This window comes from Antechinus flavipes, chromosome 1, assembly GCF_016432865.1.
Source record: "Antechinus flavipes isolate AdamAnt ecotype Samford, QLD, Australia chromosome 1, AdamAnt_v2, whole genome shotgun sequence".
Classification (NCBI taxonomy): Eukaryota; Metazoa; Chordata; class Mammalia; order Dasyuromorphia; family Dasyuridae; genus Antechinus; species Antechinus flavipes.
Window position 1 is genome coordinate 16,758,848 of NC_067398.1, and position 23,348 is coordinate 16,782,195.

At 39.5% G+C, this 23,348-nt stretch overlaps 1 protein-coding gene across 1 annotated transcript in view; it reads right to left on the reverse strand.

Moving 5' to 3' along the window:
- Positions 1 to 3,697: 3,697 nt before the first annotated feature.
- The window catches only part of DENND6A (DENN domain containing 6A), a 62,982-nt gene continuing 43,331 nt past the window's right edge, over positions 3,698 to 23,348 (reverse strand). Inside the window, exons 12-20 of the mRNA XM_051979514.1 lie at positions 19,226 to 19,320; positions 13,529 to 13,594; positions 13,383 to 13,447; positions 10,532 to 10,621; positions 7,920 to 7,973; positions 7,697 to 7,806; positions 7,421 to 7,523; positions 6,541 to 6,615; positions 3,698 to 5,869 (exon numbers count right to left, since the gene is read on the reverse strand). Coding sequence (XP_051835474.1) covers positions 5,738 to 5,869; positions 6,541 to 6,615; positions 7,421 to 7,523; positions 7,697 to 7,806; positions 7,920 to 7,973; positions 10,532 to 10,621; positions 13,383 to 13,447; positions 13,529 to 13,594; positions 19,226 to 19,320 — 790 coding nt within the window. The 3' untranslated portion in view covers positions 3,698 to 5,737. The remainder of the gene's footprint in view (positions 5,870 to 6,540; positions 6,616 to 7,420; positions 7,524 to 7,696; positions 7,807 to 7,919; positions 7,974 to 10,531; positions 10,622 to 13,382; positions 13,448 to 13,528; positions 13,595 to 19,225; positions 19,321 to 23,348) is intronic.

Consider the following 23,348-nt stretch of genomic DNA (forward strand, 5'->3'; position numbering starts at 1 on the left):
AGGACCCTGCTAGTAATAAAATTGTATGCATCATAAGAAAGGTACGTAATGAATTCCTAGATGTTTTAGATCAAGATGGCTTTTTCAATATTATGATAGCTGGGGATTGAGAACTAATACTTTAGATGACAGCATCCACTTTTTAATACTTTCAAAGTTATCAGAACCTCTAGTTCATGGTTTAAAATTTTTATGCTTAACCCGTGGCACAGGAAACATGCAGATTAAGAATATTTCATGAGATTGATCCAACTCATTCTGGAGAGCAATTGGGAAGTATGCCCAAAGAGTTATAAAATTGTGCCTACCCTTTGATCCGGCACTGCCATCACTGGGTCTTATCACAGAGAGACCATAAAAGAGGAAAAAGGACCCACTTGGGCAAAAATGTTTGGAGCAGCTCTTTCTGTAGTGACAAAGAATTGGAAAACGAGTCGATATCCACCAATTGGAGAATAGCTGATTAATTTATGGTATATGAAAGTAAGGGAATGTTATTCTATAAAAAATGAACAAGCTGATTATAGAAAAGCCTGGAAAGATTTACAAGAACTAACGCTGAGTGAAGCAAACTGAATCAGGAAAATACTGTACAAAACAAGATTGTATGATGATCAGATATGGTAGACTTAGTTCTTCTCAGCAGGTCAGTGATCTCAGGCAATCCCAATAAACATTGGATGGGAAACATCATCCGCATCAAAAGACAGACCTATGGAGACTGAATATATCACCTTTTTTTCTTTCTAATGGGTGTTCTCGTGTTCTGATTTTCCTTTCCTCACCTAATTCATATGGAAATATAAATGAATGTAAATGTATGACCTAAAAAAAAAGAGATTTCTCCCACAACCCTCCCCTCATCTTCACTTCCCTCTAGAAAATCTCATATGCATTGTGACTAACCAATTTGTTATAAAATAGGGGAAAAAAAAAGTAACTTACCTCTCTGTTGACTAATGTGTTCTTAGGATGAGTAATTCTTATTTTAAAACTTGTGCTACATGAGAAGATTTAATTCAGTTCCAATTGATCAGTGATGAACAGAATCAGCTACACCCAGAGAAAGAACACAGGGAGATGAATGTGGACTGCTTGCATTTTTGTTTTTCTTCCCAGGTTTTTACCTTTCTAAATCCAATTTTTCTTGTGCAACAAGAGAACTGTATAAATATGTACACATATATTGTATTTTAGATATAGTTTTAACATGTTCATATGAGACTGCCGGTCATCTAGGGGAGAGGGTGGAGGGAAGGAAGGGAAAAGTTGGAACAGAAGTGATTGCAAGGGACAATGTTGAAAAACTACCCATGCATATGTTCTGTCAATAAAAAGCTATAATTTCAACAAAACAAAAACTTGTGCTACTTAAACCTCCAGTATTCACCCCCTTCTGGGGTGTAGCTAGACCAATTTCATTCCGATGAAAAACTTCCCTCAATGCAGACTATCACCTACTTAGAAACTTCAAGTCCCACTTGCCAACAATACTGAAACCAGAAGTCATACAGCTAGTAGATTTCAGAAGCAGAACTTGAACTCATCACTTCTTATTGGCCTTTTCATTGACTCCTTGCTGCCTCTATTTTGAATTAAAATGTGAACATTTCCATCCTTTTTCTAAAGTGTTTATTTCAGCTCCTGACACTAGACTCTTGTTCAGAATTAGAATCACAACCTGAAATGCTGTCTGTTTGATTGCTTTACCTCTGACTTTATGGAAAGGGCAGTGTGGCCCAGTGAGAAAAATTGGATTTTGAAATCAGGGTCCCTTAGTGCTATTCCCAGGACTGCTACTTACTATCTACTACTATCTTCACCTCGTTTGAATTACAAAGCCATGGGAAATCATGAAACCTAGGAACTCATTTTTTAAATGCATAAAAAAGGAAACTAAGTAGACTGAATACAGTTATCAAAATCTTAGAAAACCCAGAGACCCCAGTTAAGAACCCTGGGCACTAGATTGCCTCTGAGGTCTCCTTCAGTTGCCCCAAGCGAAGAGAGGAAAAAAAGGAACATGGCTGGCTAACAGCTGGTACTACCTCAAAAATTGAAAATGAGTCTTTCTAGTCAGTGGCAGCCCACAATGGGGATTTCGAGAGTAGGCAAATTGCAAATAATGCAAAATCAGATCTAGCAAGGGAAATGTCCCCCACGCCTCACAAGCACTGCCTCTGAAATCGAGGCCTCTGAGAAACTACGTTGAAGGCAGAGCTTTTGTCACTCCTATCAGTCTCACTTCAAAGCTGTTTATTAAACCGTTAGAGAACTTGGAATGAATGAATGTGAAAAGTGCAGATTCTCGATTTCAAACCAGCTTCTCAAGGAGTGAAATAACTGGAAGATGTAGGAAGAAACTAGAATCAGGACTGAATCAGCAGGTGCTTAGTGCTACTTGCACAGGACGGCACTCTATCTTCAGTACGTCAGCGAATCTGGGATCTCACCAACGTTTACTTACTCCACTCCCTTTTATCGCCAGGTCCAATGAGTCATTTTTTCAGCAAATCCTGAGCACCTCATGAGGCAACTTGGGCAAGTAGCCTCCCACTTGGACACTAGAGGAAGCTGTTGGAGAGCTGAAGTCACTTGGCCATTGTCCCTTAGGCAGTTTCCGAGACGGAAGTCCAGTGCTCTGTTCACTGCCCCACACTGCCTCTCGTGACATCACTGAACTCGAAAGGGCTTTGTGGGATCCAGTGGGTCCCAGGAAAGAACAGCCAAGTGCCCGTCCTTTGTGTTGTAGTTGTTTGTGAACCTGCCTTATCTGGGTTATTAAATCATAAACTCTCAGAGGCTACAGGTATTCAAGTTTTTGTTGAATAAGTGACTGCCTGGACTTGGTGATAAAATCTAAATAAAAAGGAGCAGAAAAGATGAAAAAGACTCAGAATTTTTCCCCCTTAAATAATATCAAGTCTATACAGTCCTATCCTAGTGACTCATCACAGCCTGAAGTGATCTGGTTTTTTTCCAAAGATGATATTGGGGGACTAGTGCATAATCTGCCATAGCTTATCACAAAGGCCCAGTGAAGGCCGTGGGTCTGTCATCATGTGAGTAGTAGCTGGTCCCCAGGCCGCCCGCTTCGGGGCGATGCAGTCTCAGCTCAGAGGGGCTTCAGAAGGGCTCCGATCGGTATTATGGGAGGTAGGACCCGCACAGACGAGTCACAGATCTTGGAATATCTAAAAGCAGCAAGGTGGTGCCGAGACTGGAAAAATCTCAGTTCAAATCTGGCCTCAGACGCTTGGGAGCTATGTGATCCTGGGTGAGTTACTTCCCCCCTGCCTCAGTTTCTTCATCTATATAATGGGATGATAATAAACCCTACCTTCCAAGGTGGATGTAAGGATCAAATTGAGATATTTGTGAAGCGCTTAGTATATCTTCTTGCATATACAAGGTGCTATATAAATGCTTATTCCCTTTCTCCCCATGTAGAGAGGCACAGATAGTGGGATTCCTCTGGGCTAATGGGTCTTCTTATACCATATTATCCACGATAAGGTAGAAGACCCTTCAGCCAGAGGAAAGCCGCTATCTGCTGCCCTCTACATCCCCCCTTTGTGAGAATCAAATGAATTCATATTTGCCAAGTGCTTAATTAAGCACAAAGCCTAGCATACAGGAGGCACTTCATAGATGTGTCTCCTCCTTAGCCCCAAATGACATACAGAGTTCCAAAACCTTTTTAATACACAAGACGTTTAATCATCCACTCGCAGACCGTGACTACAAAGTCCTCCTCCTCTTCAGAACCTCTCTTCATTTGCTCAGTCAGTAGAAGGCACAGAACATTCCAGAGCAGCCATAAAGCCAGGACTTCTTCAGATGCTGGTGATGGTGGCCACAAGATGTGAGGTGGTTCAGACGCTAAACAAACAATGGTTTCTCTGACATACGAAAATCATCAAATCATTAAAAGTTAAAAGCTTCCAATCAATCTCAACTTCCTAGTGATTTTACGGTCCTTTTGCAAATTCATAATTTTTAGACGAGCAGTAAGCTATGGCAACATAATAATGGTTGTCAATATGGATTAGGCTGCAGGGAAATACAGTATTTCAATGTAAAGAAACTACCGCCATACTAAGAGGCATTCTTTAACTCGGCTACTCTATCTGTGCAAAACAATGGATCATATAGTGGTATAATTTTAAAGACATTCATGATACAACACTATGAGATATCAACTTCTGGTCACAAATTGCATACAAACTGTACGAATATTAAAATACATCTTTTTAAAAAATATACAATGGTGACCATTTGTACCTAAATAATGCTTCTCAGAAATATATGAAATTCTTTATAATACAAAAGTAAATGCCCTTTTCCCTCAAGGAGAACTGCAGGCTAACAAAATACCTCACCTGATCCAAGGCAAACTCTTTATTTAAAATAGGATAAGAAGAGCATATTTTGATAACTTTGAGGTATGATCCAAGAGATCGTATCCATGAGGAAAAGGTTTATGTACTCGGATCCTCCTGGTGAGGAAACGGCCTAAGAGTCAGAACCAAGAGGGAACAACTCCTGCCGCTCACCACAGCCTTAACAGTTGCTCTTGTCCTAATGACTGCAACTAAATTTGGTTTTCTAGAGGGTGATGGCATATAGAGCCAGTAACACACATCCTGCTGGGCTTGTTTATGAGTGGCCTTCACAGGGAACTCCTGTTCAAATGCAAACCCAACAAATGATATTTTAGCAGCCCATCTTCTACGGTCTGTTGGCTTGGTGGGTAAGAGGTCCAAAAGGTACTTACAATGGGGGAAAGAAGGATTTGATGTCAGTCAACAGCAGAAAAAACATTAAATTGGGATGTTGGGTTGTTTTAAAAGACAGAATAATGACACTGAGGATGAAATCAATATAAGGACGACAACACAGAGGGCCTGTGAATGCTCTCTTCCTAAGGATATTTTAGTTAAAAATACTTTCACTGTGAGGTTTGTAAGTTAGGAGACATGGCTTTGAGGACAAGCACCCAAGCTAGTTCATTTAAAGGGCCAAAGGTAACAGTTTCTCCTTCCTAATCCATGATTAGTTTTAGACACTTTTTATCTTTGGGGAAATTGGTAAAATTTAAAAATAGCAAAGAAAATAATGGAATGAAAAAGTATAGGACAATAAAAGCATCACTATCAATAAATGTTTTGGGAAGGAGGAGTTCGTGATTTGTGAGCAATGATTATTCAGTAACTTGGTGAGTTTTGCAGCAGGGGTGAGTCAAGACCAGCAGCTCAGTTTTGTGAAAATGTAGGAAAAAGGAAGGCACTAATTACGCATTAATTAGTTATAACTACTCTAGGACAGCTTGAGACTTATTCCTTCCTTTAAAGTTAAAAAAACACAGCCAGTGTGAGCGGGACATTGTTTCTCCCTGAGTTTTCTCGTATTTTGACATGATTGGGCCCAGCAGCACCACTGGTCAAAGGCCGCAATGCCAGCACTGCAGGCTGAGCTCTTGCTAGGCTGGCTTCGGCCTCCCAGGCCTCGCTTGAGAGCACTTGGCTTAAGCACAGTTAGCAGCCCAGAAAGGCCTTTGCACACGCAGACTTCCACTTCAAAACAATGCAAGTGTTAGAGTCCTTAGAAAAACAGCAGCGCCTGCTGTCCTCCCGGCTCCTCGCTGTGGCTGGGTTTCCTTGGGGCATCTTTTTGTCGTGTCTGGGGCTTCCATGTTGCACCATCCTTCTCCTCTGGGAAACGCAGGAGGCAGCCCTCACTCTGCCCCGCTTTTGAGCAGAATACCCTGCAGGTCATCTGGCAGAGCCAAAATAATGGCATCGATGTGAGTCCGCAACTTCTCCATCGTGCCGGGCTTCACGGGCAGGTGTTCTTGATGAGCCTGTAACTAGATGAAGAACACGCGACCGGTTTTCGTGATCTCTACTTCAATCCAATAAACTGCCATGGGCCAGGCACTGGGCTTAGCACTGAGGACACAACTGAGCCAGTCCTTGCCTGCTCTCAAAGAGCTTACTTGAGTCAAAAGATTAACTTACAATCTAAAATAATTTGAAAATTCAATTACTTGGGGCGGCTAGATGGTGCAGTGGGTGGAGCACCAGCCCTGAAGTCAGGAAGACCTCAAACATTTAACACTTTCTAGCTGTGTGACCCTGAGCAAGTCATTTAACCCCAATTGCCTCAGGGGGAAAAAGTCGATTACTTAATTTGCAGCAAGGTTTTACAGCTTTTTAAGAATTTTTAACTTTCTGATGTGAAAAATTTTAAACTGCCTTTCCCCTGCATTTAATAGCCTCCTTCAGCAGGTACTCTGTTGCATGGTATTAAAGCTGCAGAACCCAAATTCAGTTACAGCCCACACGGGAAGTGCAGGGGCAGTGAAAAGGGACAATGGGTTTGTAAAGCTGAGCTTGGTTTCCTTGTTACTCATACTCCAAGCCTTCTGTGTATGGAGAGTGTACAAAGCACTCCAGTCTCAAGCCTTAGCATGAAGAGCAATACATGGGTAAATTCCTCACACAAATCAATCCTGATTTAATTCTCATGTCTACGTACCAATTTATTCTTCAGTTTCAATACAAGATCAACTGTCTCTACTTCGGTGTGTTTCTGGATCCAGAGAAGCAAATCCTATAAAAATATACCAACCCAAATAAAGATATCTGTAGAAGTCTTTTCATACAATTTTACATGCTGGTAATTTAAATTAAAAGGAGAAAGAGAATCTGTTTTCAAGAGGAAGGTAAACAACCCCCAGGAACACAAAACTTATGAAATCAAGAGCATTCTCATCCTTCATTTCCACTTACAACGAACATCAGATAACAATTCAAATTAGCCTTTAAAAAATATATCATCTTAGCCCCACCTACTTTGACCACTGACAGGCACCTTAGAGATCATGGAGCAAACAGGCTTGAGGAGATAAAAGTTTCCTCATCGAGGCCACACCCAGACTCAGTGCAGAGCTAAACTATCCAATTAACTGCTCTAATGTCTCAAAATCAATGCTTCCTGTGAGCCTTTGCTATACCTTCCTTCGATCTAGTTTCTCACTCGAACACCATTAGTATCCACTGCTCTGTCAAAGCTAGTTCTAAATTAAAATAAGCTAAAATTTTACATTTCAAGGTTTTATTTATAACACTTTAATAAAATTTCACTAGAAAGCTAGTCATCAGAAAACTGATAAAACAAAAAATAAAATAAAAATAAAAATTTAAAAATCTGATAAAACATGTTCACCTAATTCCTATTCATATCAGATGTTGAATGTGGACTTTGCAGAATGGAACTATCTAGTTTGCATTTCTTCATATTAAGTAGAGATTCAAAAACATCTATAAGGGGATATATTTTTCCACCTAAAAACATACATTTTAGCTTTCTTTTTCAAGGTACTTAATACAAAAGACGTTAAAAGATATTTTCTAACCTCTTCACAAAGAGCTTCTAAATGAAGTGCTTCGAGTTTCTGGGTCATCTCCTTCTTTCGGGTCCTGAACCAGCCATCAAAGTTTGGAGATTTTAGAAAATGTCTTGAGAGAGAGAGAGAAAGAAAAAAAGTCAAGCAAATATTAATTCTGACTTTGTTATTTCTCCATATCTGTATCTTTCCTAAATATGGTTCAGTGAATTATGCACAGAAATGGGACTCCACATGCTAGCAGTCTGAACTTTGAACTTGTGACTAGAGGAAAAAACAACTGACCTGTAAAGTCCTCTCCAGTCACCCTTCAATCTGGAGGTCAGCTGGGGTCCTGCTTTCTCAAGTGTTTTCATAAATTCTTCTGGAAGAAATTGTCTCAACTGTGGTGGGCTCTAATAAAAAGGACAGAGGCTATTAAAGCACTGAAAATTAATATGTTCATAGAAGTTAATTCACAGGCTGGAAATCAAAGAAATAAACTGGAATTTTGTGAAAATATGCTTACCTTCCATGGAGAAATGCTCTTCTGCAAAGGCATTAAGCTTGCGACGTATCTTTCCTAAAACCAGAAATAACACAAGTTAATCTGAGGGTTATATGCCTTTGTTCTCCATTCCTTGCATCAGGGTTTTTTCACTGGCAACTTATTTCTAAAACAGTTTCAAATTGAACTTCTAAACAGATCTGCTTTTAGTGAAGTAAATTAAATCAGGGAAAAATATGTACACAATAAGTAAAACAATGTATATTTTAAGAAAAAAAAAAAGAAACCAAATCCCATATAATTATAATGATCAAGCTTGTTCTCAAAAATGAAAAAACGTGACTTCTTTGTTGCACTGTCTATTCTGTCAAGCTCAATATGTTAGTTTTATTAAAATGCCGCCTTCTCCCCTCTTTTTTTTTTTTTTTTATCACAAAGCATGATGCATTGGGTGGAAAAGGATATATTCAGAAATCAAGGTGATGTAGAATCAAGACAGCAATGAAAATCTAAAATTCCACATATCTGGTTAAACCAAGGAGATAAAAATGGTTAAAAAGCATTACTCTGCCCTAATTCTCCTTGAGCATCCCTAGGGGAGCCTACAAATTTTTGTCTATGATCCTATCTTATCTAAACAAAAAGCACAATGAACTTCCTGTTTCTCTATCAACAAAATAAAGGCCAAAACAAAGAGGAGGGCTGTACTGGGAAAACAAATCCAATAGATGAATGTTACCTACTTATTCTCCTTCCAGACTGACTTCCCAAGACCTTGCAGTGTCTCCAAGTCTACCCCTTCTCATGGGTAATGGCACCTACCTCTTGCTGAATTTAATGGAGGAATCCTGCAAAGATCCTCCCTCTCAGAGATCCTCTATCTTGGGGGTGACCATTGGCGTAGAATTAAAAATGGTCCCCCTCGAGACCTTACAAAGCCAGTATCCTAGAAAAGCACTGTCTCAGCAGTTTCACTTTGGGACATAAATGTATAAATCTCTGATGCTACAACAAATCTGGAAGGGGAATAAAATTTGCACAGTTCTGTGGGCAGGAGAAGGGTTAAAGAAAAGAAACCAAAAGTGTTTAAACAAGAAATGATGAGAGGAGAAAGGAAAAGCTCCTCAGTGTTAACTGCATTGGTCTGAACAAGGAATACGTCTTCTCTATCCTGAACTCCCTCAAGGCTGGCTTTTATAAGGCTGTTCATGCAGCTTGGGAGCAACTCCTGGTCCCCAAAGTGCAGCCTCAGATTCCAGGCTCTCCTCTCTGGCACCAGCCATGGCAGATAAAACTCTCCCCTGCCCCTCCAGGTTCCCTTTATGTTGGAGCTGGCAAAGCTGAAGAGCTAGATGCACTGAGCTTGTAGGGTCCTCCTGGCACACCGAGCGAAGTTCTGAAGGCTTGTCATGGCTGGACATCACTCTGCCTAGAGATGGGCCATGGAGGCCAATGCCCAGGCCGGGCTCGGGATCTCTTCCAGGAGCTCTGCACCCACCTCAAGAAAGGAAAGTCAGGGATTCCAACAAGTAAGGAGCTTTCCCCACCCCAAAAGTGAAGGAGGAGTCTAAAGGGAGCAGCAACTGTAGGGCCTCCACAGTCCAGAGCCCAGCTCCGCATGTGTGCGCTACCTGCCATCTCTCCCCTTTCACGGGTTCCCTTTAATAGTGTGACACTTCAGTGACACATTAAAGGAGTAATTATTAACTAATTTAGGATGACACCTTTATGGAACTGAAGCCCATTTATTTTTAGAGGGGAAAAACCATTTCTTCCAATTTAGTTAATTTTTTTTTTTTATTAAGTGTGGTACCATTCTATAAAATAAATTTTTTATGTATGTATGTCTATATAGTTTTCTTTGAAAGAGATATTGTTTTAATGCTTTTATCCTTTCTTTCCCCGAGGCAATTGGGGTTATGTGACTTGCCCAGAGTCACACAGTTAGGAAGCGTTAAGTTTCTGCAACCGGATTTGAACTCGGATCCTCCTGACTTCAGAGATGGTACTCTATCCATGGCACCACCTAGCTGCCCCTAATGCTTTTATCCTAACCGACATGACAAATACAACATTCAGTAAGCACGAAACATATGGAGTTCCAATTAGGCAAGGTAGAGGAAAGGGAAAAGGCTGAGTCCAACACAGAGGCAGGGGAAATAGCAAAATGCAGAGAGGAGCAGGAACAATGAGAGATCCTGTGAGATCCAAGTTTGCTCCAGGAAAAACTGGGGCTAAGATCAGATCTTTACTCCACATTAACGTGCCTGACGGAAGAAAACTAACCAAGGCTGTGTTCCCTATGCCACAGTTCCATCAGTTCCATGCATATGGTAGATACTCATTCAAATGCCGAATTCAAGTAAATTAAATAAAGTGAATTAAGCAAAGATGGAGTCAGGTAAATTACAATGACTGGATAATTCAGTATTCTTCTTAAGAATAATAGTTTGATTAAATAAATAAATAAAACAAAAAATAAAATAAAATACTGGACAATTAAAAAAAAAAGAAAGAAAGAGTAAAAAAAAAATAATAATAATACTTTGAGGAGAGGAGGAGAAGAGATACAACCAAGAAATTCTTGTATGTCTTCAATCCACCCACAGCACAATCTACTTTTGCTAATTTACCAGTGGAATGATGAAGCTCTGGGTCAATTCCAAGAAGTAACGTCGAAGAATGACACTTTGGGCCTCAGAAGGACGCTTCTGCTGTACTCCCTGAAACAAGAAAATTAAATCTGTAATCTGTCTTCAATTGTTTGGCAGAGCAGCAAAGTGTCTTTCAAAGATTCACAGAAAACAGCCATTTGTTCTTATTCCAAAATATAGAACTCTACTATAACAATATTTATATGAGTCATATTTCTATAACTTATTTATATGTGGTGAGTGTGGCAGGGATGGGGGGGGAGGGATATTGTATCCTGTGAAGTCTTTCAAAATCAGTGTCAAGGTTAACATTGCTTTGGCTCCAGGAAATCCCCTGAACTTTGCTCCAAAATCTCAATCCACAAGGAAAAATCTTCTCCGATCTCGATGCCAAGGCTGAAGTGTGCAATGAATAAATGAATTATATATTCATGTCTCTGGTGAGCGGATGAAAGCAGCATCTCTTCAGTGCACGCTCTGAGCCCTGAGTATGTGCTGGGCACCAGGCACATGTTCCTGCCCTCGAGGAGCGTCCAACCCCTAGAAGAAGGTCTGGCTGCAAGGGAAGACCCTGTGGCTACAAGGAAAGATCGTTTCCTCCTGTTTAGTGGGACCTCCACTGATGACAAGAAAGAGAGCTAGCATGGAACATGACCAGCATGTGCCCGGCCCTGGGCCAAGGGCTTGACAAATATTACCTCATTTGGTCTTCACACAACCTGCACAGTAGATGCTGTTATTGCCTGACTTTACAATGAGGGAAACTAAGGCAAACAGATAAAGTGACCTGTCCAGAGTCATAAAACTATTAGAGGTCTGAAACTGGATTTGAACTTAAGTCTTCATGACTCCCTTTGCTCTATCCATTGTGCACCTTGCTTTTAATCTGTCTGGACTACCTTTGGAGAAGAGATATATTCTTTCACACAGGCTAGCTTGATGGTTTTCAGTGACCATGCTGCCGAACACCATATTCAGCGCTGAAAATCTGATAAGCTCATAGTCCTAAGTCAAAGAGAAGCCATTTTTGAAGTGTACGTACAGCTGCTTCTTAATCAGAATGATCCCAGAAACCACCCATGCAAAAACGACACCAAGAACTGACCTCGTCCTGACAGTCTGGGCATGTCTACAGAACCCCTAGAGCGCCTTCTCCCCCATTCAGAGGAAGAGGGTCCTCTGTTGTGGGCCGCGAACCCTTTCCGGGGCAGGCAGCAGGTCTTTATCTCTCTTTCACTCTCCTGACTAACCTGAAGCTTTTGCACAAAAACCACCACCAAGTGACCAAATTCTCGATGGCCACACACACACACACACACACCACCTCCTTTTTGGGAGGAGTTATACATGTATATTCATTTTTCATTATGAATCATGTTGGGAGAGAAAAATCAGAAGAAAAAGGAAAAACCATGAGAAAGAGAAAAAAAGTGAACATAGCTTGTGCTGATTTACATTCAGTCTCTTTTTTCTCTCTATATATTTGGATGGCATTTTCCATCCAAAGTTTGTTGGGATGGCCTTGATCACTTAATCACTGAAAAGAACCAAGTCTATCATGGTTGATCATCGAACGCTCTCACTGCCACTATGCACAACATTTTCCTGGTTCTGCTTGTTTCGCTCAGCATCAGGTCATATAAATCTTTTCAGGCCTCTCTAAAATCGGCCTGTTCATCATTTTTGAGAAAACAACAATATTCCATTACTTTCATATACCATAACTTTTCTAGGCATTCCCTAAGTGATAGGGATCTACTCATTTTTCCAGTTCTTTGTCACTATATTTGCCCCCTAACAGATTTCACCTCTTAGAGATAAATTCAAAACTATTATTTCAAAAATCACTTTCTAGAGCAGGGGTCCTCAAACTACGTCCCACGGACCAGATGCAGCAGCTGAGGACGTTTATCCCCCTCCCCAGGGCTATGAAGTTTCTTTATTTAAAGGCCCACAAAACAAAATTTTTGTTTTTACTATAGTCCGGCCCGCCAACAGTCTGAGGGACAGTGAACTGGCCCCCTATTTAAAAAGTTTGAGGACCCCTGTTCTAGAGAAAGCACACCAGCCTTTGTTGAGCTTGGAAAACGCTGATAATGCAGACCACACTCTGCGAGAGCGAGCTGACACAGAGTTAGATGCTTATTATTAAATGTTTTCCGACCGCTGACTGAATGAGCTTCCTTCCCAACCAGTCGGGCACAAGTGGGCTAAATGGACACTCAAGGAATTATAAAGATAATTCAGGCTTGAGGATTTCAAGCTAATCCACAAGGTTTTAATGAACCAAGGGAAAGGAAGGAAGCAGGACCAGGAGAACAGGGTCCCCAATGACTACAAATATACAAGGGAAACACCTGCCCGGAGAAGCAAACCGGGCTTCAGTTAATGAGAGTGCCCAGCTGACTCTCAGAGAAGACATACTGTTTGAGCCTCCCAACAGAAAAGTGGGAGACACCATGCAAGTGGAGTGTTGCAACAGTCCTAGATGAAATCATTTTATCAGTGAGCTTTGCTTAATTCATTTTCTCTTTTATGGTTCAAAGGAAGGTTCAATGTATGCGGGGACTGGGATATGACTAATATAAAAAATTAAAGGCATCGGTAAAACTAAAAAAAAAAAAAAATTAACTGAAATAAACAGCTCATACTTATCACATTTTCCTTGCCAAGAAAAAAATTCAGATCAATGCTGAGGAGCTAATTAGCCCACAGACCTCTTTCAGAGAAGTTGCTACATTCATGATGCTAATCCCTCCTCCTTACCCCTACCCCTACCTGTACATGAAGTTTAATAAGTCTTGGTTAAATAAAAATAATTTTTAATTACCTTCTGTAATTGTTTTATGATATCTTCATCTCTGTTTAAAAATGGCTTATAAGAAGTATAAACTCCTAGAGGGAGGAAAAAAGAAAGCAATTTTTAAAAATGCTTTTACACATCAGGACAATATTTAAAAGAATAAAAGTTATTACCAGGCTTAGAATCCAAAGTCTTTAGGTTCTTCAGTTTTTTTACCTTGACCTGTTTGGGAATTTCACCTGCAAAAATCATAAAAGCCTTAAAATTTTTCTAATTATATACATTATCAACTATAATCAAACTAAACAGAACACAGTCTTTTGCCCAACTTCATTATTTAGCCTAGAATGTTACAGTGAAAACATTTTTCTCAAGTTCAAGATGAATTTTTTTTAAGTTTTTAGGTACCGTGGAATTAGAGTACAAAGAAACTAGGAAACATTTAGAGTAAATATGCACAATCTTCGATTGAAATCCAGGTCCCATTATTATCTTCCCTGCTTTGGAAACAGTAAAAAGTTTGATCCTATCTGAACCCATGCCCTGCCTCTTGTGAGTGCTACATCTTCAGGATGGGGGTCCTTGTGACAACTGAGCATTTGAGGATTTTTCTGACTCTCAAGGTGCTATCCCTGCAATGCAGGGCCTTCTACCACACTACCTGCTCCAAGTGTGCCGCGGTACTGCTGACACAGACTACGTGCGAATGTCGGCAGCGTGTTGCGGAGGACCCTTGGTTTGGGAAGACAATGGAACACTGAGCTGACAACGAATGGAAGCTGGCAGGGAACAAAAGGCCGTTGGGGGAGGAGAGGGGCCCACAGGCCCGATGCTCTGGGGAGGCAAGACAATGGTGGAAAAAGTCAGGGCTGCTCAGCTGCTGAACAGACAAGCATGGCTGAGAGGGACTCCAGAGACGCCGACTGCCCCTTAGGAACAAGGAACCTAACCCAGGGGGACTGCCGGAGAGTATGCTGAGAGGACCGTGGGATGTGATGAGAGTCCCAGGCAGTGATCTTGCCTTGGTCCATCAAGATGAGGTCTTGCCAGAGGAACCTTCTCTCCCTTTAGACAGACTCTCCAGACTCAGTAATGGAGAGAGGAATAAAGCCCAGCAGACAGAGGATCAACCTTGGAACCACAAAGACCCCCATTCAAATCCTGCCCTGGACATATACTAGCTGCAGACATGGGCAAGTTCCTTAAACTCTCAGTGGCAACCCTCTTAGTCTATAAATTACAGATTAGTTTGAGAGAAATGATGATTAAAAAACAATTATGAGGGAGAATTTCTTTTTCCTATTCTATTTCCCTCTTTGAAGCCCAGCCTGCTGATCTGTGCCAAAAATTTACCTCATCTAGATCATCTTATCTAGGTAAATTCCTTGTATTCTACGCAGGTTTATTTGGGGATAAATTATTTTATTAAATTACCCAAGGCTGGGGGTCATATCATGTCCTCCATCCCTCATTAGAACAGATCCACCTCTCATAATATTCATTCATTCATTAACCAATCCGAGTTGATTGCCATCCTCAGAAACACCCACTTTTACAAGGCAAATAAACATGGAATGGGCTCCATGAGAGGTTTTTGGCATTTCAGAGTCACTGACCCCTTTTATTAATAATATTAATGTTATTAATAAAATGATTAATTAACCAGAAACTACATCTCTCAAATTTTTTAAATGTCACAAGTTATAGACTCAATCACTGGAGAAAATTTCTGAAAATCCAAACTCTGATTAGGGGAATGTTACAGGTGTAGTTAAATATCTGACAAAATCATCCCAATTACTAGAAGAAAAGTCAGAGAGTTGGGCAAACTAAAAGGCAATGCTAAGTGTGATTATTAATGGTTTGACATCAGTTTGGCAGGAGGTATCCAGTGGAGCGGGGCTATGGGAGGAGGCCGTGTTCCTTAAGATTTTCAGCAGCGATTTCTATAAAGACAAAGAATGCGTGCTTATCGGATTTACAGATGACTCCAAGCCTGGGAAATAAGATTACACACTGGGTCTAAGTCAGAATTCACAAAGATCTTGAAAGGCCTGAACACTAGACCAAGTATAAGATAAAACTGAGAGGAAAAAAGGTAAAGTCCTAAAGGCCAGCTCTGCTCCTGCACTCAAGGGCGGGGAGAAAGAAGAATCAGAACCCATGGAGCCCATTTCCAAACATCAACCTTGACTGCTGAAATGCTAATAACCAATAACATTTTCTCTTAAAATGAAGCAAAGAAATACCAAGTTACCACTAAATGGAAAACTGGCTGGTAGATTCTCCTCAGCAAGCAAATAAAGGAGGTGCAGTGTTTAGTTTTAAAAGGAGGAGAAAGCACAGTGATCCAACTGACCAAAATAATTCCTCAAAGCATTTTCCTAATATTTTAAATTTAACTTGGATAAGTACCTTTTTTTTTTCCATTCAAAGCAAGGTTGATAAATTCAGTTAAGAACTGTTGCTAGCTAGAAGGAAAATAATATCCTGCCTTTTACTTTCCTTCCTCTCTCCAGGCCTTGTTTTCCTTAGGCTAGAATGATAGGATTGTCAGCTTGCGATCATACTCACAATTCAAACAACCTTTTGTTTAATGGACCTACAAGGTCAGCACTAGGCAAATTCAATTGGAAGTAAAAGTAGTGGTCATCCATTAGCTAACACAATTGGCAGAAAGAATTCTGCTAAATATACCCAATGATTGACTAAACCAAGGGGCTTGGACAAAAGTGTCGCCAAAGTCTTTGTTTTAAAATTTAAAGATTCTAAATAGAAATAAGGGAAAAAAAGACTCAAAAGAGAAGATAAAGAGAATTTTTGCTGTTAGGTCTGTTTTTTCTAAGGCACCAGTGAAACATCAATCCTGGCAGAGCTCCTAGAGCAAAGCGGAGAACTGGGTCTGCAGCTCTTGCCTCAGATGCTTTGTCTTGAAACTCATCCCAGTGTGGGAATAAAAAGCAAAATCTCTCCTTCACAATCTACTACTTCTTTAAAAAGATGATGTCAAAATCACCGCCATTATCTTGTTAACCTTTCCAAGAAACCACACAAACTGAAAACCAAAGGCTCCAAAGTGTCACTTTCTGTCCTTAGCTACCCAGCAGCAAGTCTCTACTCCCACATAACAATCCCATTTAATACCACTAACAAAGGGGGCAAACAGCTTCCTTTTTGAGAGTAACCAACAAATTAACTATTATCAAGGAACATACTTTATAAGTTAACAACAGCAAGTTAACAATCCTTGGACTGTTCATTGATGAATGTCTCTTGGGTTAAAACAAGACACATGAGTAATTTTTTTTCATAAGGAAAGTATTCTTTTTAACAAAAAGACTAAATTTTTTATCTGGATCCCTATTTTTTTCTAGTACAGACATAATATATAAAAGTCCCTACTAATGAATTCATGATAAAGTTCTATTAATTTGTGTACAGAAATCATAGAGAGAGGATTTTTCTACTGGAAAAAAAAAGAAAACTAACAACAGAAGACGATATTACAATCACTTAAAGTGTTTCCATCAGTAGGACAAATCTGCTGAAATCAAATGTCAATATGGGACAGGTGGAGGAGGGAAGCAGAGACAGCCTTTTTTCTTAGAGCCTGCCCATCTGTATTGATGAATGGAAGTTCCTCACTAGGAGCTCCTTAAACCTATAAAACAGTTCTGGGTCAAAAACCATCCTCTCATTTGAACAGCTCAGCCTAAAGGACCTTACTCTTTAAAGGAGCAGTCTTTCCAAATTTGATCAAAACAAACAGGTTAGAACTTTTAAAGTATTTCAAGGCAAATAAGATTACCTTTTTATATATGGAAAGTAGGGATATTTAAGCAACTAAGGATTTCAGTGAAAGATAAAAGTATAATCAGTTTATATTAAATGAACAAAAGTAGTTTTAGAAATTATCTTGCGATATTGCTATTTAGACTGCTTCTGAACACCATAAAAACAATTTTACAAAATTAAGAAATGTATTGAATACATCCCAGATTGAATAACAAAGATCCAAAGGCAGAAAATGCATTTTTCTACTACAATGTGAAACAGGAATCAAAATTAATCAATGAAGAATACATGGTCATTCTTTTAGTACCAATCTATGTTTATAAAACATAGAAAAGCTCTGGAAAATTATAAAATGCTAGCTGTTCAACTTAAAATGTAGTTAAATAATTTTTCCCCCTGAAGCAACTGGGGTTAAGTGACTTGCCCAGGTTCACACAGCAAGGAAGTGCTAAGTGTCTGAGGCCACATTTGAACTCGAGTCCTCCTGACTTCTGGCTGGTGCTCTATGCACTGCACCACCTAGCTGCCCCTCAAGTAATTGTTTGAACGGATGGATGAAAAATGTTAATGGGTGATTACAATCTGTCCAGCAAGACACTCACCATTGGCTACATAAATACAGATATGAGATAGTCCTTGCCCTCAAGAGGCTTACATTTGAATAGAGGCAGACAAACTATAAAGGGGAGTGATAATGGGGAAAGGTACTGGATGGTTTTTAGGGCAGGACTACCAGACTTAGCAAGGAATATAAAGATCCAAAAGAGGCTAGGCGTCAGGGTCAGCGAGACAGGTGGGTGAGGGCCACAGCCCACATGATTTAATATTTTCCTTGAGTGAACATGTTTTCAACACAAGGGAATCCGCTTTACCTGACAGGTGTTTATTTTGTGATGCAATATGGATGATGTTTGGTAAGGCCTCCGTTATTCTGAAGGCACTCAGAATGGGCACCACTGTCAAATCTTGCCTAAGAAGCATAAATGCCCTCATCACAATCTGAGAAACCTACCCCAGAGCAAATTAGAAAGGAGGCAATGATTCCTCTTGATCCTTAAAACTTAATAACATAACTTTTTACAATAAAGATCAGTTCAGTTCTGAGAATTCTTGCAAAATTTTGTGCCTTGTGATAACTGAAATGAAGTATTACAACAGCTAGGGCACCCGTGCTAAGGCATGGAGAATGTTCTCAATGCTTCCTCTATGACATCGCTCCCACTGTCCCTTCCTCTACCCCAAGAGATCAGGCTCTTCTCACCAAGTACCAAAACTATAGCTTGTGCCTCCTAACTGGGGAACCCGGTTCACCTCCCTTCCGCCCCCAACCCAACCTCCAAAGAGCAACCAAAGCAAGGTTCCCAGTGCCTTGTGAAGTTCCCAGGGCTCCCCACTGCCTACTTTTCTGGGCTGGTGACACGCCATTTCTTTTTGAGAACTCTGCTGTAGAGCCACAAGGAGAGCACGCTTTCATTCCTTCCATCCCGGTGGCCTGTCCTGCCAGCCCTGAATGCACTCCCTTCCTCCCTCTCCCCACTTCTACCTCTTCCAATCTCTGGCCCCCTTAGAGGTTAGCTCAAGAACTGTCAGCCTGAGCGGCCTGTGCCATCATTCTAGAAAGTACCCTGTGCTCACTGCTTCCCTAGAGAGAGGGACCTTAGGCCCCTTTCAAAATGTAAGCTCCTAAAACAAATACATAAAAACATAGAATTAAATTAATAAATGAATAAAAAAGGTGAGTTCTTTCAAATTTCAAATTTGTCTCTCTATATGCCAGTGCCTGGATCAGGACTTAGCACATAATAGGAACTTTAGAAATAATTGTTGATTCATATATAAAAACAGATCTAGGCCCTAAGATTTCATTCTATTTCTACTCAACTCAGTTTCTGTACATTATTCAGAGATCCATACATTACACCAACAAATAGTCCTTTCTACCAGCTCACTCTTCAATTACATAAGGAAATTCATTAAACAAAATTTCAATATAACTAAAGTCTGAAAACAGAAGGACAGAGAGACTCAGAGCATTCCCGTAATCAAAAAAACCAAACAGGAAGAGCGTACTTTACCTGCCAGTTTAATATCTCCAATTCGAATGATGTGTGGCCAGTGCTGGAGCGTTTTAGCGAAAAAAGGATTGGTCACTCCTAAAATAACCGAGGGCCTAGATTGTTTTAAAAGACAAAAGACAAAAAACAAAAAACAAAAACTTGTTTAATAGATACAATAAAGTTTAATCTATAGAAAAGAAAACAAAGAAACAATCGAAAATGCCTTCATTAGGGGCAGCTAGGTGGTGCAGGGGGTAGAGCACCAGCTCTGAAATCAGGAGGACCTGAGTTCAAATCCGACCTCGGACACTTTATACTTCCTACTTGTGTGACCCAGAGCAAGTCATGTAACCCCAACTGCCTCAGCAAAACAAAACCTTTATTCTAATAAGAGAAAAATGTATCCCACAGTAAATCTTTTTTCCTCCCATTGGTAATGCAATTCACTTAAGTTTTTTAAAGTTACTCTCAAAATACAAAGAATTACTTTAGGATAACTGAAAATGAATACCATCTAGCTAAAGTTTCATCTTCTAGCCAAGATGGCAGATGGAAACAAAGGAACCAAAGGCAAAGTCCAACTTCTACACATCATCCTCAAAAAAAAAAAAAAAAAATGAAGCAACAACAAAGAGGAGAAAGGACTGGCCTGGACAAGGCTGACACCAAGGAGAGAATATGGGATGATACAAAAAAAGTTTTGAGCCACATTTAGAATATGGAACAGGGCAGATGAGGGAGCTCTCTGGGTTTTTTTGCGTAAATTAGAAAGAGAATTTTGCTGAGATTGAGAGCCTGAGGAGGCATATGGATGCCAGGAGAAAAAGGGAAAGCTTTGGAAGAGTCAAGTGGAAAGAATTAAAGTATTGCCATAGAAGTCATACCAGATGAGATTAAATAATGAGACAATAAAATTTGCAATAAATAATAATTAGCTAAGTAAAACTCATCAAATGAAAAAGTGAAAAGAAATTATAAAAATAAGATTATATAAGGAATAGATTTTTTTAATATATCAAAATCTACAAGATGTAGCCCAAAACAGTATTAAGAAACAAACATATCAAAAGAAAATTAAGTCTGCACCTAAACTTTAAAAAAGAAATAATAATAATCAGAATGAAGTAAATATTAATGAAAATAAGGAAATGTTAATGATAAATTCAAATACCTATTTGTTCTGTTTTATTTTAATACAAAAGAGTTGGCAAGTCTAATTTGAAAAGAAAAACAAATCCAAATCACTAAAATTGGGGTGGGGAGAAGTACAAATCATAGTAAAGGCAAAATAAAGAAAGAAAATTCTCAAAAGTTACTATATATATATATTTTTTAACTAATAAATCCAAGAATCCAAACTAAAGGAATGATTATCTACAGATGCATAAAATACTCAAATTAAAACCACAAAACCATATAACCAAAAAATATGTACTATTAGGTTAGAACATAACCTAATAATTTTAAAAGGAAAATTCTCTATGGCAAAATATATAGATGATTTCACGGGAGAACATCAGCAAAATTTTAAAGAACAAGCAAATACTACTTGCTTCTGAGGAGTAGATGTCATCTTGAGCTCCAAAATGGAAGGAACAAGCTAAAAAGAAAACTACAATCTGATATTATTAATCAATACCAATGGGAAAGTATTTAATCCAAAATATTATCAATCACAAGCAAATAAGATTAATAAGAATAGGAAAGTGATTGAATACCAAGGACATAACCAAAAGAAAAATCATATCAATAAGAAAAAAACTAACTTGCCTATTATATTTCCTACAAAAAGGAAGAAGAGAAAGAAAAGGTTGTCAGTGTATGACAGAAAAGAGCAGAAGGAAGTCTCAAAGAGCACACAGATGGAGGACACAGTTGGACCCAGCTGAAACGACCATATGAAATTTAAATCTTACCAAAAATTGTACACAGTAGGAAAAAACACTGGACAGACAAAATTTGCAGTTTCATATACTCTCTCCTTTAAAAATTTTTCTCTGGAAATTGAAATGTTAATGTCTATTGGTGTTTATAAATTTTAACAAACATTTTAAAGAAATTTTAAGGAATTTTTTAAGCAAATTTTTTCCAGTTTTTTCCCTGCATGATTTTTCTGCAGCACCTGACACCATCACCCATCTTTCCTCCTTACTCCTGGATATTCTTTCTTCCTTACGTTGTCAGAATGCTGCTTTTTGTTCTCCTCCTTCCTCTCTGACCACGTCTCCTACTTCTCCTTTATTGGACCATCACTAACATCACATGCTTCGCTCAGTTCCAAGTCTCTCCTCTCTCCACTCTCAACTGGCAACCTCATCAGCATGAATTTAAAAGTTTGGAATCGATAAAAGTATTGCATAACTATCTAAATACAATCCAACACTCTCTCCTTGTGGACCCAGCTCTGGGTCTCTCCAATGTCTGCCAGGGTTAAATACACTAATGGATCCACTCCAAGTGCTGTCCTCACAGGTGACCATCTAAGAACAAATAACAGTTTTATTCACTGAGTTTCTCTGTGTGAACTTTTAGAGGGCATCAAATGGTTTATAATCTCATTTAGAAGCTCTGCAGACAAGCTCACTCACAAACGGGGCATCTAGAGGGGTATCACCATCCCAGGGGAATCGTTTCCCCATCCCTGCTCTGCCCAGCACATTATTCTCCATGCCAGCAGCAAATAGCTTTCCTGAACACCCGTGCCTTTTCTTTATGACTTGCCCAAGGTTGATAATCAGAGGACAAATCAAAGCTGTCTAGGCTGTGACACCTATCAAGGAATCATATATGGTCTCAACAAGTTCAGACAACAGCCTTTTTTATTTTTATTTTTGTCTAATAAAAATCCTTTTTTTTTTAAACAGCCAAACAAGCAATTGAGATCTTGTCCTTCCCTTAATTAAACAACTCTAAAATCACAGAGCTTATGAATGTCCCTTTCACACCTGGAACACCTCACTCAATACATGAGTAGTTCATTCTTCTGAAGATCCAGGGGAATGGTGTAATTACTCATGTACAAGCCATCCCTCTTTTTTTAGTCATAATAGCCTCTACTATTTTTTTAGATGCATTTATGATGTGCTCCTCTTTCAGATGCAATGAGAATCGACTCAAAAGTGTGTCCCCTCTAGAGTGGGGGAGCACACTCTTGGTGCTCCTCCCACCTCCATGCTCTTTTGGGACATTTCTACTTCCTCGTGTAGCATACAGGGATTGCAATGTTAGGGTTCAAATGAGACTAATCAGCCAACAAAGAAACAGTTACTTGTAGAAAGGCCAGGTCTTTTCCACTTTTCTCTTTTCTCCACTGTTTTCCTTTCAATTACATCTTGAAAATGTTGATTTGAATCATATCATCTAAGAAGATAAAGAAATGATTTGGATTAATTAGGCCTCACACCAAGGTTTCTGCAAATTCTCTCTCTCTCTCTCTCTTTTTTTTCCCCCCGGAGGCAATTGGAGTTAAATAACTTGCCCAGGGTCACATAGTTAGGAAGTATTAAGTGTTTGAGGCTGGATTTGAACTCAGGTCCTCCCGACTTTGGGGTTGGTGCTCTATCCACTGCGCCACCTAGCTGCCCTGCAAACTCATTTTTGCTTCATTGCTATCCTTCTGTAAGGTAATACGGATCCCAACTTTGCACTATTTCCCTGGAAAATTTTGCAAAAGAGAACATGGTTGGGTGTCACGCGTCTCATTTTGCAAGAAGAACAAGTGTTCTCTGGCCAAAGTAATTCTTTATAAACAACACAGTGTCCTAAAAATCTTCCCATCTCTCTTCTGTGAAGAAAGAGATACGTTTCACTATCTCTTCTCTGGGACTTTCATTAGTTTTTACTATTATTAAGACAGTTTCCCGGTCCTTCTGACTATTTCATTTGGCAATTGCATCAGTTAAACTTCCAAAGGAAGAGCCATATGGCATAGAACCCAGAGACCTGGGCTAACAATACCTGTGTTAGAATTTCATTTCTGAGATTTGTGAGTTGTATCTGAGTAAATAATACAGATTTACTCAGTAAATCCCTGAGTAAATAAATCCCTTAATCTCTCTGAGGGGCTTCTGTTCTTCATCAATAGCATGAGACTAAGATTAGATTCAATCTCCCAACTCTTGATCTACAAACCCAAGAAATG